The sequence below is a fragment of the Schistocerca piceifrons genome, chromosome 3, assembly GCF_021461385.2.
Source record: "Schistocerca piceifrons isolate TAMUIC-IGC-003096 chromosome 3, iqSchPice1.1, whole genome shotgun sequence".
NCBI lineage: Eukaryota > Metazoa > Arthropoda > Insecta > Orthoptera > Acrididae > Schistocerca > Schistocerca piceifrons.
Genome location: NC_060140.1, coordinates 953,615,078 through 953,635,325, shown reverse-complemented (window position 1 = coordinate 953,635,325; position 20,248 = coordinate 953,615,078). Strand labels below are relative to the sequence as shown.

General features: G+C 42.4%; 1 protein-coding gene across 1 annotated transcript in view; it reads right to left on the bottom strand.

Moving 5' to 3' along the window:
- Window positions 1-1,594: 1,594 nt before the first annotated feature.
- LOC124788168 (troponin C, isoallergen Bla g 6.0101-like) overlaps window positions 1,595-20,248 on the bottom strand; it is a 110,609-nt gene continuing 91,955 nt past the window's right edge. Inside the window, exons 5-6 of the mRNA XM_047255321.1 lie at window positions 13,941-14,072; window positions 1,595-1,769 (exon numbers count right to left, since the gene is read on the bottom strand). Of these exons, the coding sequence (XP_047111277.1) occupies window positions 1,735-1,769; window positions 13,941-14,072 (167 nt within the window). The 3' untranslated portion in view covers window positions 1,595-1,734. The remainder of the gene's footprint in view (window positions 1,770-13,940; window positions 14,073-20,248) is intronic.

Genomic DNA, 20,248 nt, shown 5'->3' with positions numbered 1-20,248 from the left:
ACTCTGACAGGTGACACGCACGTAAGCATCATGTGTGATGACCTGCATCCATTCTTGTCCATTGTGCATTCAGACGGACTTGGACAATTCCAGCAGGACAATGCAACACGCGACACGAAGAGAATTACTACAGAGTGGCTCCATGAACACTATTCTGAGTGTAAACACTTTCGCTGGCCACCAGACTCCCCAGACATGAACATTATTGAGCATATCTGGGATGCCCAGCAACGTGCGGTTCAGAAGAGACCACCCCTTCGTACTCTTACAGATTTATGGATAGCCCTGCAGGATTCACTGTGTCAGTTCCCACCAGCACTACTTCAGACATTAGTGGAGTCCATGCCACGTCGTTTTGCGGCACTTCTGCGTGATCGCGGGGGCCCTACACGGTATTAGGCAAGTGTACCAGTTTCTTTGACTCTTCAGTGTATAACAGTGACATACACAAATTCTTCTTTTTCATATTTGGCGCTATCCAGCCACCACGCAGGAAAAGTCTTCACAATTTGGATTCTGCTGCTGCCTTCCTCCTGTTTTCCGAATTTTACAGGAGCTGTCTTGCATAATTCGCTGTAGTGGTACTCTTGCAAGTTGAAGTCCCACCCCGCAAACAGTTTCAATCTGCCAGGACTTTTCAGCCTGCGAATATGTTTTTTCCTGGAGTGATTGTCCAGCAAAATATGCAGAACAGCTTCTGCGAAATTTGGAAAGTAGGACAGAGGAAGAAGCAGGACTGTTGACACTGTGATGGCGGTCCGCCAGCCATGTATACACTGAGCAACACCATTAAAGGGCCACGCGTAAGTGGAAGTTCCGTGCCTTAAGCGAAAATGGCGGGCTCCGTACGGAAGGCATTCTGCGTGTTAAAAATTTAGAACTGTTGTTCTGTCATCACAAGTCGAGAAGATTTTCAGTAAGACTGACCAATCCCACGTTATGGTATGGAGGTTCGCATTTTTTTTTAAAATTAACGTCTTCCAAACCATAGGATGGCTCGTATTGGTCATGACGATGCAGTGTTTTCATCTTCGTCATCTATACCTACGTACCTGACACTGATAGCGTTCTATGGAGTCGTCTGAGACCTTGCGTGTAGGCCTCCTTTGCCAGAAACCGTTCCAGGACTCAGTTTGCGCATTTCTTAAGCGTTCCGCTCGGTAACTACATGTATGCTTCAGAACGTGTGACGTGAAATAGATTATCAGTTAATGTTGTGTGTATGACCAAAGGGAGTCATCAGAGCCCTTATAACTTGGTAAAGCTATTTTTTTTACTTTCTTTTAAATTCTCTGTAATTATTATTGCTGTACTGACATGCATTAAATAGTTATAGACGTTTGTAGCTGTTATTCCATTTAACTGTGCTGTATTTTATAGCTAAAGTGTAAAGTCGGAGAACACCAACGACAAACCACCTGCACCAGCGCAAAGAAGAAGAATATCACAAGAAGCTCTATTATTATTGAGACGTAACTCTTTCCGTCAACATTTGTAATTTGAGATGTGGGTTCTATAGTAGCCTAATTTGTGAAATATGGTTAGTTAAATTCGAAATAGTGTTTGCATATTCAGTAAATAAGAATTCGATAAATACTTGTTCCTGTAAACATTTATTAACGATTTTTGTTGTTGATGTACACGGACTGGCCAACAGAGGACTTGCAGTGGTTGATGTTGTCTTCTGGGGAGGAGCCAGCAGCGAAGATCCTGTGTTCGAGGAGACCGCCTTCTCTAGTCATCGCCACCCGTCATTACCTCCATGAACTCTGCAACGAGACAGGCACAAGTTCAGAACACACACTTACCAAAGCTCACACTGCTCATTGTATCAACAGTGCATGCACAACATTACTTTGTCAAAAATAAGACTCGTCAAATTCATAGATATCAAGTTCTTAGAGCCAGCTTGTAAAATTTGAAGGTATTTCGGACAGATATCCTATTTCAGAGAATATCACAAAGGGAAGTCGCAAACATACGTGTCTTACTGAAGTGACTTTCTTAAGTGAATCACCTAAATGACTTACTTAGGCGACTTACTGAAGGGACTTATTTACGTGACGTAAGTGACTGATATAAGTGACTTATTTAAGTGGCTTTGTCAAGTCACTCTTAAAGGACTCGAATAAGTGCCTTACTTAAGAGACTTAAACAAGTGCTTTAAGTAACAGATTCGAGTAACTTCAGTGACTGATTTAAGTCACTGAGTTACACATGGGTGTATGTTACATTACTGTAATGTCGGAAACTTGAAGATCATCTATATAGATCAGGTGCGTAGCCAATTTTAAAAAAGTTGTTTCAATTACGTTTTTGCTTTATCACTTTAGAAAAAGTCTCAGGTTATCTCACACCGCAGCTGACTGTAACTTTAAGACAAAAGTTGTGGCTTGGTGGCTACCAATGGCTCTATAACTGTGGATTCAGCTGTCTAACATTTCATTTTTATGATTTATTCAAGTGCTGACTGCCGTGTTTAGTTTCTCCTTAAACTTCTATCCAGTAGGCTGCCACTATACGTTGCCCTTTGATTAAAATTGGGAGGCCTTAACTGGTGCATCAGAGGATGTGATCGAACTGAATGCCAGGAACTATGTGGAATCTCTCACATTATCTACAAGTTGTGAGTTGTTTGCAAAAATCGTGAGGAAAATGGGAACTACTTGCCGGCAACTCGTGCGGTCGTTCCAAAGTTTTTCAATCCAACATTCGTTGTCATAGAGAGAATTTCCGACTTCTTCCAAAGTCGAACTGGCATGAGAAGAATGTTGCGCCTGTGTAGCGATATAGCCAGTATTACTGCTGAAACACGATGTGCATTTAATCAGGTTTTGATGACTGCCAAAAGCTACGAAGCGTGCTACCCTCACCATGCGCATCTTGCACAGGTTTTAATTCATTCAGCTGTTCATGTCATACCCTGTATAAGGGTCGTTGTATCCAGTTTCTTACCTAGTTCATTTGGTTGAATACAGCAGCAGAACAATGATGGAGTGGATTGACACGTTGTACCACACAGTTTTATCACACATACAGTTCAGTGTGAAATTAGGCCGCTCAGATGTAGGGTATAGGCTGACCAGTCAGTAGTAATTCTGAGTAGTAGCTCAAGCACTTACTGTGAGTACTTTCTGTGCGGCTCGTGCAGAATGGTGCTGCGTTGTGGCTGAATACTGGATTTGAAATGTACAGGGATGTGCTTTGAGCCATCAGCCATCTTGATTTCTGTTTTCCGTTGTTTCCTCAGATAACTTAAAAAGAGTGTTCTACGAGATTCGCACATTGTTGAATACAGCCGGCATTGTGTGTGAGGAAAATCAAAGCCTGCCATGGTTTTCGTGGTATAACAAAGATATTAAACTGCAAGCAAGTGTAATGTTAACATTGTGTTATTAACCGAAATCTCGAATTTTGCAGCAGCCGGAAATCCCTGACTGTCTTCTCGGTGCTTTTTTTCGTTAACCGTGTTTGTTGGACTGTCATAAGTGACCTTCATTAGCGTACTGTGTGTAAAAAAAAGAAAAATAATTAGAAATGAGAATGTCTGAAGATTACATGACGCTGGGGAGGCTGGAAAAATACCGACACATTAACAAATTTTTCGTTTTTTTTTTTTATAATCTGTCACTGACATGGAATAATTTGTGGCACTGTGTGTGAGCCAGGTAGATGCGTAGCTGTACCGGAGAAATAGAAAGATTTAGAATACCTTCGATACAGTATAAACATTGCCTTAAGTCTGCCAATTGTTGGTTACAGCGTAATGCCGGCAGTATGAAATACAGTCGAAATAAAATTCCTGTTCTAATCATTTTATTACCTTAACCTGTTTCAAAGTACGTATACAGAACGTCTTTCGACAGGGGTGTTCAATGCGGAAAAAAATAAATCTACTTCAGTTTTATTGAAACCTAGAATTCTGCTGATAGGTGTTGCTGATGGTTTTCGTAAGCTTAATTTTGGGATTGCTCTTTTTAAAACTATAAATACATTCACCAGCCATTTTTGCTAGTTTTATTGAAATTGTGATGAAGGCCTAGCGTTTCGACAAGGTCATAGGCATTTTGCTGTAACTCAACCAGAGAAATGTCATAGAATAATTATGCCAGTGTAGTCACATGGTTGAAAAAATGGTTCAAATGGCTCTGAGCACTATGGGACTCAACTGCTGAGGTCATTAGTCCCCTAGAACTTAGAACTAGTTAAACCTAACTAACCTAAGGACATCACACACATCCATGCCCGAGGCAGGATTCGAACCTGCGACCGTAGCGGTCTCGCGGTTCCAGACTGCAGCGCCAGAACCGCGCGGCCACTTCGGCCGGCTCACATGGTTGACTAATTCTCCTTCTTACTCAGGGTAAAAAAAGATCTTCTGGCCAAGAAATGTTTCTTCTCTGAATCTGATTTTGATCGATCGTAAAGTGTAATTCTCGGTATGTTTAGGTCGTTTGACACGCTGTTCAGTGATATTCCTGACTACAGTTACCTTACTGCCTTATTTTAAGGGTTTCTTCAGTTCATTTAGCTCTCTATGGTTTTTTCCTTTGTCTTCGCCATCTGAAATTTGATGTTATACCGTGACGTCGTTGTGTTGTATTGTAAGGCGCCACGTATACCGTTTGTATATGTATACGTGTATGTCGTCGTTATCGTCTCTTCTTTCCCTCTTCGATATCAGAGCATGAGAATATGTTTGTGTTTACCTATTTGTTGTTGACAACACACAACTACACGGCCACGGTGCCTGATTCCAGGATAGCTAGCTTAATAAAGTATAGTGGGTTTCGATGCAGCGTTATTTAAGTACGATTTTATTCTTCACTTAATCTTTGAAACTCTAAGAACCAGCTACTCTTAATCAGGCCCAAAACTCGACTTGTAACGAGAGCACTTACGACCAGTCTGTCAATATTAATAATACGTAAGGCTTTACACCACTATAAGAAAATATCACTGTTCATGAAATAACAAAATATACTAATAAACTTCTTTAGATCTTTCCTTTTATTGAATCAAATGCTTTCAAATGTTTATTTCGCACCCACAAATCATCCACACCTTGATGTAGAGTGCAAACGTGTGCATGAAAAGTAGTACACTGTTTCTGCTGATAACCGCGTTTGAGCTACTTCGATCAACAGGATTTATATTGGATTTTGAAATTGATCATTCTGTCCAAACTTGGTCCTCCAGAATGGCCCACTAACAGTGGGATACCCATCAAGTATTCTGCCCTTTCGCAATAGTTAAGAATTCGCGAAAATAGTATTTTCACGAGTTTAAAGCAAACCATCGGTGGCGCAGGAGTCTTGATACGGCGACACACTCGCAACGCTTACTTACCCGTCACGAAATTGACCTGCATACATCTACAATCATTTCAAAACTCATAATTCGCCCCACGCGATTGTGTGCAATTGAACTTCGTCAAATCAATTATTTCTCGAATCGTAATCACAGATCGCGACACTGACCGTTCATAAACGCACAATTAACACACTTTTTTTCTAGGAGTTAAAGAATGACGTCACGTCATCTACATAGTTATTAAAATATTATTCCAAATGACCTCAAACATTTATCGTCATTATATTTAAACGGTAATCAGAAAATCGCAAATCGCACTAACTAAATGACAGTTTTGCATAGCGTCGGGAAGCAAAGCTATATAAAGAAATTCCAGAAATCTCAATTTCTCCTTACCAACTGACAGATACAAATAAGATATTCAAGACCTCATAGGTCAATCCCGACCTGTAATGATATAATCTGAAACCGTAATTAAGAGCAAACAACTTTTTCCTTAAGTTTAGAGCAAAGGGAAATAAGATATAAGAATTTACTTACGCATGAACACCTTTTTCTCTGAAGTTTAGAGTATGGGGGAACGTCGTCACCCTGCTGTTATTGTTCCGTTTTCTTCTGTCAGTAGTACTTCATCACGGCGGTGATCAAACTTTAATTGTTTTGTTAATACTCGAAAAGTTACAAAACACATACTCAAAGACAAACTAGAAAATTTACTATCCACGTATATTTTAGTCATTACCGTTACAACGTATTGAAACGTTTACAATTAATTTAAACCTACATAAAAGTAAGATCAAAGTTCAATAAAAGTAATTTTTATCGTCACAATACGTCTTTCGCTTACATGAACTCCTTGCCTATGCTCCCTAATTCTGGGACTGTCCGTCTCCCGCTGACTACAGCGCTATTCAGCTGAGAAAACGTTGGTGTCTGTATTGCGTGGTATGTCGGCATCGGTCTCGACTACTTGGAAACTATAAACTATCGACCAAACTCCAGAGCGTAAAGCATCCAAAAGTACGTGTGTACATTTATATCAAAGTTTAGCACGTATGTGGCTCGAAATCAGAACGCATTCAATAGGAGACTAAACGTTTCCTTTCATCACTGGCATAGCTTCCCTGTCGGTATAAACTCTACGAGGAAGAGCTGTTGATTGTGATGTGTGAGTGCGCGATTCTTTCCGACCGTGCGTTACTTCCTCACATTATGATAAGTTTATTCAAAATTGATCTTCTCAGAAGGGAAACAGCAGAGGAACTCTTGCGCAACCTCCACGTAGCGGGAGGATAGACTGCATAAGTGTGTCTGCTGAAATGGGAACCACTGTGAAGATGATAGCCACCAGCCTAATATATTTCGAATGTTGACGTATTGGCATAATCTGTCTAGTCCTTCTGTATCTTGCGTCGTGTCCGACCTTTCCTGGTGGGGAGGCGTCGCATACTGATAAGCCACGTAAAGTAGGTCCTCAGGAATGAAAGCACGGTCTCCTTTCTTTTCGGTCAGGCCTCGTGTACCAAGCTGTATCTGTTTTCCAATGTGAAAACTCTTCCAGCTTTCCCCATCCTTATATGTTTTTCATTTACTCCTGCTCATTTCTCCTTCTTCGTTTCTTCTTCTAACTCTTCTGTAGTATTTTTCACTTCTCCTCAGGCCAAATGACACGCCAGATTTGATTATTTTGATACTGCTGCCAGTTCGTTCTGTTAGTGCATTGTGTCCATAATTAAAGTTCCAAATTCAAAATGTTGTAGAAACAGAACTGCCGCTCAGAATGACGCCAAATTTCATTAGCATATTATTGACGCGGGGGGAGCATCAGCGAACAAAAAACATGCAGCGAAGCTTTTACCATTAGTAAGCGCCAGAATATGCACGTCAACAGATGCGTAACTCACGGCTGTCCCTGAGTTTGCGCCGTAGACGCCCAACATGTCTCCATAAAGGATCGCACACTGCTGGTAAAACACTCATGCAAAATAGTGACTGTGCGCTAGTACAACTACAGAAATTACGGGCGCTCAAGGGTATGAAAAAAAAGCGTTGATCAGGTGTCTGCTAAGGATCTGGAGAAAATTATTACAAACTTCGAAACGACAGGCTTTCTTGAACAGCATTGTGGTAGAGGGAGGAAAGCAGTTGATCCGACATCTGTCGAAGATGTTGCCACAGCACTGCAGGAGAGGTCGAGCGGCGCTGTGCAAACATGCATTGCAAGAGGAATTGCCAGACAGTTGCACATACCTGTGAGCATGCTGCATAAAATCCTACGAAACATGCTGCGTTGCTGTCCGTACAAAATCTGCCATTTTCAGCAGTTGCTTTCTGCTGACATGTTATCAAGACAAACTTTCGCTCCGGAATTTGTTCCTAATATGGAAGTGAACAACGAATGGCCATAGAATATTCTGTGGACAAGCGAAGCCCATTTCCACCTCCAAGGAATTGCAGAATATGAGCAATGGAAAACCCGCACGAACATCAGCCGGTACCACTTCATTCTGCAAAGGCGACTGTGTAGTACGGGTTGACGCCATCATTCATCGTAAGGTCGTATTTTTTCGAGGAGAGGAGTCCTGTGGGTCCTGTTATCCTTACCGTCACCAGTAAGCACTATGAGAGTATTTTGTGCACCAGCGTCATTCCAACGCTTCAACAGCATGGATGTGTGGCAACAGAGTGGACGTGTGGGTAGGGTAATTTTTATGCAAGATGGTACTTAGCCGCACATTGCACAGCCAGTGAAGCGGCCGCTGCAGGGGAATTTCGGAAATCCTAGAATTACCAGCTGTCATTTTCCTACAGTCTGGCCGTGCATATCACCTGATCTTAATCCGTGCGACTTCTGGGTGTTCTATTGTCTGCTGGTTGTGTTCAATGCTCAAATTATACGAATGTAATGGAATTGAAGGCACCCATTCCGCAACACATAGACACTCCGACCTGTTGTTTGACATGCTATATCTCCATTTCAACTTGTGGCAGACAATGACGGAAAGCGTACTCAACATGAATTGCGCCCGTCTCACGACAGTTAGAAACCGAGCCCATTTTGCTTCTTTTGCAGTTTTTTGTCCCAGTACAATCGAAAATCTGTGTCACTTTGATTTTTATTCCGTTTTTGGTTCAAAAATGGTTCAAATGGCTCTGAGCAGTATGGCACTTAACTTAGAACTACTTAAACCTAACTAACCTAAGGACATGACACACATCCATGCCCGAGGCAGGTTTCGAACCTGCGACCGTAGCGGTCGCGCGTTTCCAGACTGTAGCGCCTAGAACCGCTCGCCCACCCTGGCCGGCTCCGTTTTTGGTCCCAGGACAATTAAGACCCATAGTCGGTTTGTTTTTTATGCGGTTTTTGGCCTGTGGACAGTTAAAAACCGATTTTTCGCATCCGATGTGGTACAACCTTGCCGTGGTGAATCGACCTGTCTAACACTGCCACAACTGTTGTCTGCCGAACTTGTGCAGTCGTGTACACTGAACAGTACTTATGGTGTAACGTGCAACTCAAACCACGGCCGTCGTATTGCGATTCATCTGTCGTTTGAGGCCGACCCCATTTACATTAAGACACTTACAGCGCCATCTGTTGGTAAAGTTTTCGTTAATTTTCTTTTTCTTTTTGTTCCAGGACGCGAGCCTTCTGCGTCAATAATACGCTGTACAAATTTGATGTCATTTGAGCAGTGGTTCTCATTCTGCCGCGTTTCCAAACTGGAACTTTATTTGTGGACACTCTGCATATAATCATTTCTATTCAATAATATCTTAAAGTTACGGGAAGTGCCCTCGTACTGTTTTAATAGGGTAGATATTACAGTAGTAAATATGTCCACTGGTATTAAATAAATTATCATGCCTAACTCATTTCATACCCACATCAGAAAAAGAATAAAATCTCGATGCATTCATGGTCAAGTGTGAGAGAAGATCTGAAATCCCTTTCGGGGTAAAATAAATATATAAGCAAACACATTAGTAGTTACGAACAGTAAGTAAACTTTTTAAAAAAAAGATAAAGCATGGTACAAAATAGTGGGTTCCTGATAACCAGAGAAAGAATCATAGAAATTTGCATTATTCCATACTAACGACTCTTAGGCAAAATAAATACGATGTTTTTAATAGCCGTGGAAAATAGTTCACAAGAAAATAACTACAGCTTGAAAGGTGTCAACATGTACAACAAAGGTAGAATTTAAACAAGAAAACTACGCTTTACTCAAGATATTTCACAGTGCTCTGTAGCTTCTACAACGTTGCACTCAGCATAATATTCAAGCAGTTTCAGTCAGAGGATCGACAAAAGAACGTGGAAAAAAAGATCACACGAACAATTGACGGGAAGCGCAGAATAATATGTCAAGACTGAGAAGTGAAATATACACTCCTGGAAATGGAAAAAGAACACATTGACACCGGTGTGTCAGACCCACCATACTTGCTCCGGACACTGCGAGAGGTCTGTACAAGCAATGATCACACGCACGGCACAGCGGACACACCAGGAACCGCGGTGTTGGCCGTCGAATGGCTGTTTTGTCGTTACCTTTCTAAAGTGACTGTTAAGAATACATGCAGCTTGTGAGTTACAAGACACAACATCGTCTTTTAGCATAATTGTTGCGGTGTCTTGTACACTAACTGGTTGTTCTGTCTCCTGTTTCACAATATCGCACATAGTTTTAATCTTATTATTTGTATTATTAATTTCTGTCAAGATGTGCATGTTCCTGGACATTTTAATGACTTTCCGTAAAATATAACAGTATTTTTTGCAGAATGCAAGTAACGTCGAATCTTGACTTATTCCGGTCTCTATATAAATTTCCCTTTTCCTCTTACGTCAAATTTTAATCTTTTTAGTTATCCAATGCATACTTCCTTTCTTAATATACTTCTGGATAACTTTTTAGCAAAGCTCTTCAAATACTTAGACGAATTTACTATAGAATATATTGCATTTCACATATACATCATCCTATACTACCTCTTTTAACTTATACTTGAAGTATTGTACTCATTTATCATAAATAAGTTACACTGCTTTGAATAAACATTTTAAAAAAAGAATTTATAACAATTACGGAAGTTGTTTTCTATCTACAATAGGGTCTGAAAATGAATTTTTGTCAACATACGGAAGGTAGATTGAAGTTACTGCCAACAATAATTGTATGAGTAGGGTACCTATTTGTGATGAGACTGAAGTTTTCTTTGAACTGTTCAGCAACTGTTTCATCTGAGACCGGGGGTCGGTAAAGGAAGTCAGTTATTAATTTATTCTGGTTGTCGAATATAACCTCTGCCCATACTAAGTCACAGGGACTATCTGCTCCAATGTCGCTTGTGAGCTGGAACACACATTACATTATTTTTCCTTAAGTTGTGGTTCTTGTTTCTGTTTTAGTGCAGATCATTACAATTACGGTTTTTCCCTCCAAAACCTAGGATGCTGTCCTGTGACGCTGTAAATACCAGAGGTAAACAATGTGGAACAATAACGTACGTTACAAGCATAGCATTCTGTAGTACTTCATTTCCTTATTTCTAACATTTTAAAATTGTACGTCGACTTTAGACGACATGTCAATCATAGATGTTCTTATCTCTGTTTAGTGAACGTATTTTCGGTCATGTTTTGAACACTTTATTAACTAATGTTTCGGCGCAAGGGATATCGGATTTTAGAGAGTAAAGTAATATGGAGTATGTTGTTCTTCTTTTCAAACATTCACATGCCCATTTCTTCTTTCCTTATTGTCTTTTGGGCATGCAGTTGTAATAATTAAAGTAGGCACAAATGCAGTGATAAAAAAGAAATGATTAGCGTACATTCGCATTCTCTTTTCATCGTTACTTTCTTGTTGCTCCCATGGCGACGGACTGTTTCTATCGCAATCAGTAAACGTGAAAGGAAGCTCCGAACAGACAGAGGGATCTATATTTATACTTGGCAGAACTAATTACATACTGGCATAACCGTTGGTATTGCTTTTGTTTCGATTTCGTAAATGATACTCTGTATTTCACCAAGACGTGGAAGAAGAAGGTCCCTTACTTCCTGGTTGTATCGAGTAAGATGTGGAGACGGCGGTTTGAAAGCGGACAGAAGAAGTACGAGGAAGGGCGTCTCTTACCTGAGGGATCGCTACTCAAGCTATCTGGCGAAGGGGCAAGTGTGGCAAATGTCCGGCATTCATATAAAATCCTAACTCTGTGTTTCCTTACAGGCAATCTGTAATAACTTGTCGATCATCATCATTATTCAGCAAGGATTGGGTTTACAAAGGGACGAAACGGGAACGCGCAGTTGCTCACACACAGAGATTGAAACCCATAGAATACACGTAACGTTAGCGACAGCCCCGGACGGTGCACAAGTCCCGCCCAATCACCCCCCTCCACACGAATCCATATCCTAAGCTCCGTCCATGGTCTGCCGCATGTTCCAACATCAAAGTTGTTCGTATCACAGATGTGCCAGCCATAACAAGGGAGGAAATCAGCAGTTAGTACGAAATACAGTTTTTACGGTACCATTGTGAAAAGAATTAGAAATATGTTCATTGAATATGCGAGTTGAAAAATCATCAATAAGAAAGAAAAATAAAAATGGTATCCACACTGTCTTTTTTATTTCATGAGCTTTCATCTGCACTATATCGAAAAATCTGATATTTGTTAACTGCAGTGAGCGCAAATTTCCGTCACCTCTCGTAGTGTAAGAAATTATTTCGGGAAATATTAATTGGTAGTATCGCCAAGGACGCTGTCCATTGTCTCGATTGTCTAAAGTCAATGTTGTGCATAAACAAGGCAAAGTCGATGTCTTGGTTTGTTTCTGATTCCCTCATTAAGACTAAAGAATATAAGAGTGGGATAATGTAGAAATGCGTAATGCAAGCAGTCAGATATTTATACAGTGACATTCTTCATTAATATTTGCCTGTGTAATGGGTGAATTTTTACTTGTGAACTCTTATGACTGCTTGCTTATAGCAGACATGAGATTACTTTGAGTTCTTCTTCAGTGTTTGAGAGCTTTAAAGCTCCCTATTGTTAAAAATATGTACATAATTTCGTCAGTGTCATTCCAACACATCTTATCGTACTTTAATGTCTGTTAGATATCAATTTTGACAGCAGATGGCCACAACAGTCAAGATTAGGTACCTTGTGTATGATAACTTTATTGAGAGTGCATATCTATGCTTCATTTTGACAGTATTACACAAACTGCTAAGAAGTACTAACAGCACAACACTGCTAGTACGAACAATCGCGGTAAAACAAAAAACGACGAACAAAAACACGACAGCGACGAGGACTACCAAAGATCATGTTGATGCGCTCTTGGTTGGTGTGGCGGGGGGTAGGTGTGGAGGGGGGTAAATGGGCGGGGCTTGAGCAAATATCCGGGGCTGTCGCTAACGTTTCCTATAGAATACTCGAAAGTAAGATTCAGCACTTTCCTGTAAAGATGGGATCGTCAGAGACGACTTGTGACTCGCTTCAAAAAGAATCATGAAAAAAAAAACCTTTTGAGAGTACCGAAATACCGAAATGCTCCTCACGATAGGGGCTAATCGCTTTCGAGGATCCAGACTCAAACCTGAACTAACTCCCGTCCAAAACCGCCGTTCAACCGCACTCGGAAGCAGCCCTCGTGGCCACGGAGCACTGACATTATGCTGCGACGTGCCTGCAGCGTTCCTGTAACTTCTGTCCAAAATCCAAACTGCTTTGCTCTACACACAGAGATCGAAGAAACTTGGAGGGAGGCGAAACTGATCAATCACCAAGATACATTAGCCGATGGTAGCAGGTTCCTCCTCCAGTCAGAAGATCGTAGAGACAATATTTAGTTCTTTCACCTCAAAATTTTACACTCGGTTTAACGTCCAAAATTCGAACACGCCATCTTCGGCGCTTGGGTCTCGAAGATACAAGCACGTCGCCACACGTTTAAAAACGTTTGGGCAGACTACTGTCGTGACTCAGCGGTGCTATTCGAGCCGTCTTCTAAATTCACATCCAACCGGATTCCTCGGGCTTCCACTGCAAAATTCAGTCAAGAATTTCCACCTGAATTCATCCAGTGGCACGCGTTTTTCATTAAGCCAACTTTCATTCGCTACAGCGATTGTCCATGTTAAAGATAAGTGACTACAGGTGCATAGTTTGCTGTAAAACTGAGAATGAAACACATTCATTGTCTGTTCCCATTTGGTATTCCTCCCTAGCATGTATAATATGAGAAGACGCAGGCAGAGAAAAGATACTCTACCGACCTGATTACAAAGACGAATTTATAAAACCACGAAAAATTTGAAAATAGGACGGACTGACGCCTTTCGATACTGTCTTGTGAAATCGGATGATCCTTTTGAAATACCCCGTACACCTCGGTGTCTTAAGAGATATACATCGGAAAAATTTCCCTAGAATGGCCAGAAGACCTGACTCCGTTTTTTTTTCCCCGCGATATTGAGAGGTATTAGATTACAGCCGGTAACAACCCTGGTTATTGATTCGTGGTGGACCTGTAACAATTATTTGCTGCCCAGTGTTGTACTCCGCTACTTTGGAGCCAGAGAGGTGTTTGTGCGTACCGTCAAAGTCAACGGTCCCGGAGCCGTCCGAGTCGATTTCCTCGATCATCATGTCTAGCTCCTCCTCGGTGATCTTGTCGTCCAGCTCCCGCAGGATCTCCCGCAGGGTCTGCGTCGTTATGTACCCGTTTCCTGCAAAGAAAAGAAAGTTCGGTTTATAATGCTTCGCTGGACAAGAACCGTCAAGACTGTTAGTTACTCTCATTTAACTTAACTATGATCGACGGTGTGCAATCGTTAAAGTTGTGCCTCGAAAGCAAGAAATCTTCGGTGATTTTGATACAGAAGTGGAAATGATTTTGTGATATACTTTTGAATATGTCTACACGTACATCTACATCTACATAAATACTCCGCAATCCACCATACGGTGCGTGGAGGAGGGTACCACGTACCACAACTAGCATCTTCTCTCCCTGTTCCACTCCCAAACAGAACGAGGGAAAAATGACTGCCTATATGCCTCTGTACGAGCCCTAATCTCTCTTATCTTATCTTTGTGGTCTTTCCGCGAAATATAAGTTAGCGGCAGTAAAACTGTACTGCAGTCAGCCTCAAATTCTGGTTCTCTAAATTTCCTCAGTAGCGATTCACGAAAAGAACGCCTCCTTTCCTCCAGAGACTCCCACCCGAGTTCCTGAAGAATTTCCGTAACACTCGCGTGATGATCAAACCTACCAGTAACAAATCTAGCAGCCCGCCTCTAAATTGCCTCAATTCGACCTGATAGAGATCCCAAACGCTCGAGCAGTACTCAAGAATAGGTCGTATTAGTGTTTTATAAGCGGTCTCCTTCACAGATGAACCACGGCTCGCCAAAATGCTACCAATGAACCGAAGACGACTATCCGCCTTCGCCACAACTCCCGTTACATGCTTGTCCCACTTGATATCGCTCTGCAATGTTACGCCCAAATATTTAATCGACGTGACTGTGTCAAGCTCTACACTACTAATGGAGTATTCAGATATTACGGGATTCTTTTTCCTATTCGACTGCATTAATTTACATTTATCTATATTTAGAGTTAGCTGCCATTCTTTACGCCAATCACAAATCCTGTCCAAGTCATCTTGTATCCTCCTACAGTCGTGGTGGCCAAGCGGTTGTAGGCGCTTCAGTCTGGATCCGCGCGACCGCTACGGTCGCAGGTTCGAATCCTGCCTCGGGCATGGATGTGTGTGATGTCCTTAGGTTAGTTAGGTTTAAGTAGTTCTAAGTTCTAGGGGACTGAAGACCTTAGAAGTTAAGTCCCATAGTGCTCAGAGCCACTTGAACCTCCTACAGTCACTCAACGACGACACCTTCCCGTACACCACAGCATCATCAGCAAACAGCCGCACATTGCTATCCACCCTATCCAAAAGATCATTTACGTAGATAGAAAACAACAGCGGACCTACCACACTTCCCTGGGGCACTCCAGATGATACCCTCACCTCCGATGAACACTCACCATCGAGGACAACGTACTGGGTTCTATTACTAAAGAAGTCTTCGAGCCACTCACATATTTGGGAACCAATCCCATATGCTCGTACCTTAGTTACGAGTCTGCAGTGGGTCACCGAGTCAAACGCTTTCCGGAAGTCAAGGAGTAAGGCATCCGTCTGATACCCTTCATCCATGGTTCGCAAGGTATCATGTGAAAAAAGGCCGAGTTGCGTTTCGCAGGAACAATGCTTTCTAAAGCCGTGCTGATGCATGGACAGCAACTTCTCTGTCTCAAGGAAATTCATTATATTCGAACTGAGAATATGTTCCAGAATCCTGCAACAAACCGATGTTAAGTACATTAGTCTGTAATTTTGAGGATCCGTCCTTCTACCCTTCTTATATAAAGGCGTCACCTGCGCTTTTTTTCAGTCGCTGGGGACTTTACATTGGCCGGTCGGTGTGGGCAAGCGGTTATAGGCGCTTCAGTCTGGAACCGCGCGACCGCTACGGTCGCAGGTTCGAATCCTGCCTCGGGTATGGATGTGTGTGATGTCCTTAGGTTAGTTAGGTTTACGTAGTTCTAGGTTCTAGGGGACTGATGATCTCAGATGGTAAGTCCCATAGTGCTCAGAGCCATTTGAACCATTTTTTGAACTTTACATTGGGCAAGAGATTCGCGATACATGCAAGCTAAGTAAGGAGCCAGTGTAGTAGAGTACTCTCTGTAAAACCGGATTGGAATCCCATCAGGACCTGGCGATTTATTTATTTTCAACCCTTTCAGCTGCTTCACAACCCCAGGGATGTCAATTAGTGGTGCTTCTATTTGGAAAAAATAATTAGTGCACATGCAAGTTTAAACCTCTCCCGTTATACATAGGACATCGTCTGCGTTTCAGTTTATGAAGCATAAAAAGTGTAGTGATTTGACAACACAGGAAATGCGGGGGCCTGGTGAGTGAGGGGTTCCTCTGCAGAACTGGCGTAATAAAAGTTTTGGCCAAACTTTCAGAAAACATTCCTCACGCATATAGGAATAAAAGTGTTGTATGAAAATAGATCAGGAACCGCTTTATTTCTGTATTAGAGCTTATTTCCTAGTTCTCTTCTTAATCATACTAATTATGGGAAACACAGAAACATAACGTATCAGCATTGCAAGAAACGTTTCCGTACATGAAATGTTCAAAATATCCTTTTGATTACGTTTCGTTTGAATGTACGGTGAGTTGCAATTCTTAGCTTCACGGTCATTGTTTTTACAATCAAAAGAAGTTAGTGTTGACAAGTGACTCATTTCATTGCTAGTGTGAAGTGGGACTAAATTCATTGCTCTACTAGCATCAAGCACATAGCATCAGCTGTTTAGTGTTTGTTACGAACTGTACAGGCATGTAGCATCAACTGCTTCGTGTTCATCACAAGCTACGCAAGCATGTAGCATCAACTGCTTGGTGGTCATCATGGACTTGGTTTTCGGTACAGTACACTGGAAGAGTACTCGATTGCGGATCTAGCAGATACCCATTTGCTTTACGGATTACCAGATGGTAATGGCCGTGGCGCTCAGCCTTTTAATTTTTAGAGATTTCCAGAGCCACGGTGCCCCAGCGAGAGAGCGTTTCAAGCAGTTGATTGTCGTCTTACGGAGCAAGTGGCATTTAAGCCTACTGCTCGGGACTGGGGGACGCCTAGATGAACGAGGACGCCTCAACTGGAGGGGGAACTTCTTCGCACGGTTTGCGACTACTGTACTGCCAGGATATGGCAATTAACCTCAACAAGTAAAGTCGGCCACACGACTCTCTGGAGAGTTCTAAATGGGCACCTGTTGTATCCGAGCCATGTACAACGTGTTCAGGTGCTATTAGCGTCTGATTTTGCTGCACTGGTAAACGTCTGTGTGAATGGTTCATTCAACAGTGTGTCAACCCTCATTTCAGAGAAAGTGTGCTGTTCACGAATGAGCTTTCGTTTCAACTGATCGTAAATTTTCACAACCAGCGCGTATGCGCGTATGGACTGTAGAGAATACCCACGAAATTGTGAAATCACGTTATCAACAAAGATTTTCTGTCATCGTTTGCGCCGGCATTGTTGGTGACTATTATGGTCGTATGTTCTTGCACCCAGGCTCATTGGAGAAGCTTGTCATGCTTCCTTAGATAATCCTCTACCTGTTCTGCTAGAATATGCGTCTTGACGAGTTTGACAAAACTTGAACTTGATGCACTACTGAGGTCCTCCTCATATCAGTCTTTAATTTTCGTAGTGTTCTAAATAACAAATTCCTTTACAGATGGGTTGTAGAGGTGGACCAGTCCCTTGGCCTCTACGCTCTCCGGAGCTAAGTCCACTAGACTTTTATTTGTGAGGGCATTTGAAAGCTCTTGTGTATCAAACCGCGGTACATGATGTACAGTCTTTGTGCCCTTGTTGTGGAAGGCTGTGAAACAATACGCAATTCTCCAAGGATAAATCAGCACTTCAGTTATTCAATGCGACGGCGGAGTGATGCATGTATCCTTGTCAACAGAGGGCATTTCGAACATTTCCTTTAGGAAAGTGTTGCATATTGTACTGATACATTCGTTCCTGTGTGTTTCCCATGATTAGTGTGTTGAAGAATTGCGGAAACTAAGCCCTAACATAGAAATAAAGCGTTTCTGGACTCATGTCCAATCACATATATTCTTCCTGTAGGACATTAAAATTGCTACACCACTAAGATGACTTGCTACAGACGCTAAATTTAACCGACAGGAAGAAGATGTTGTGGTATGCAAATGATTATTTTTTCAGAGCATTCACACAAGGTTGGCGCCGGTGGCGACACCTACAACGTGCTGGCATGAGGAAAGTTTCCAACCGATTTCTCATACATAAACAGCAGTTGACCGCCGTTGCCTGGTGAAACGTTGTTGTGACGCTTCGTGTAGGGAGGAGATATGCATACCATCACGTTTCCGACTTTGATAAAGGTCGGATTGTAGCCTATCGCGATTGCGGTTTATCGTAGCGCGACATTGCTGCTCGCGTTGGTCGCGATCCAATGACTGTTAGCAGAATATGGTTCAAATGGTTCAAATGGCTCTGAGCACTATGCGACTTAACTTCTGAGGTCATTAGTCGCCTAGAACTTAGAACTAATTATACCTAACCAACCAAAGGACACCACCCACATCCATGCCCGAGGCAGGATTCGAACCTGCGACCGGAGCAGTCGCTCGGCTCCAGACTGTAGCGCCTAGACGCACGGCCACTCCGGCCGGCCAGAATATGGAATCGGTGGCTTCAGGAGGGTAATACGGAACTCCGTGCTGGATCCCAACGGCCTGGTATCACTAGCAGTCGAGATGACAGGCATCTTATCCGCATGGCTGTAACGGATCGTGCAGCCACGTCTCGATCCCTGAGTCAGCAGATGAGGACGTTTGCAAGACAACAACCATCTACACGAACAGTTCCACGACGTTTGCAGCAGCTCGGAGACCATGCCTGCGGTTACCCTTGACTCTGCATCACAGACAGGAGCGCCTGCGATGGTGTACTTAACGACGAACCTGGGTGCACGAATGGCAAAACGTCATTTTTTCGGATGAGTCCAGGTTCTGTTTACAGCATCATGATGGTCGCATCCGTGTTTGACGACATCGCGGTGAACGCACATTGGAAGCGTGTATTGGTCATCGCCATACTGGCGTATCACCCGGCGTGATGGTATGGGGTACCATGGGCTACACGTCTTGGTCACCTCTTGTTGGTACTGACGGCACTTTGAGCAGTGGACGTTACATTTCAGATGTGTTACGACCCGTGGCTGTACCCTTCATTCGATCCCTGCGACAGCCTGTTGCAAGTCCTGTACGGGCCTTCCTGGATACAGAAAATGTTCGACTGCTGTCTTAGCCAGCACATTCTCCAGATCTCTCACCAAATGAAAACGTCTGGTCAATGGTGGCCGACCAACTGGCTCGTCACAATACGGCAGTCACTACTCTTGATGAACTGTGGTATCGTGTTGAAGCTGCATGGGCAGCTGTACCTGTACACGCCATCCAAGCTCTGTTTGACTCAATGCCCAGGAGTATCAGGGTCGTTATTACGGCCAGAGGTGGTTGTTCTGGGTACTGATTTCTCAGGATCTCTGCACCCAAATTTCGTGAAAATGTAATCATATGTCAGTTCTAGTATAATATCTTTGTCCAATGAATACCCGTTTATCATCTGCATTTCTTCTTGGTGTAGCAATTTTAATGGCCAGTAGTGTATGTATAACCTAATTGTATATTACAGGGCCACAACATGGTATCTGGGGTTCAGAGGTGCATTTACATAACTTAATTTATGTTTGTCTTCACCATCAAGATTTTAGTAATTTCCTGTCGTGTTTCTCATAGATGTGATATTCCTTAGCCTTCCTCACTCCAATAAACTAATCATACACTTTAAAGCAACCCACAGCGTGGAGTCTACATTTATCATATTAATGAAGTATGCCAGAGGTGAAAGTATTGATAAGTTACAGTTAAGAATCCTAGGACTCACCGACGATGTAGGGTACCATTTAACCACTGAGCTACTTAGGAGCATGCGCTAAGGTGCGTATATTGGTAAAATTGGAGTGGGAAGGTGCGTATATTGGTAAAATAGGAGTGGGATGTACGAAATGAAAACGAAGAATGCAGAAGAATAACAGGGTGTCTATCCGTTTGGATGTGATAGTAACATCTCTGCAGAATCGGCTAGGAATGGAATATGTGGAAAAGATTGGCCAGAATACATACACGATGATGTGATATGTGTTAAGACCTCATAAAATAACTTCTGTAGTATTAGAGACAGGTCCTGGGGTCAAAGGAAGTGGAGG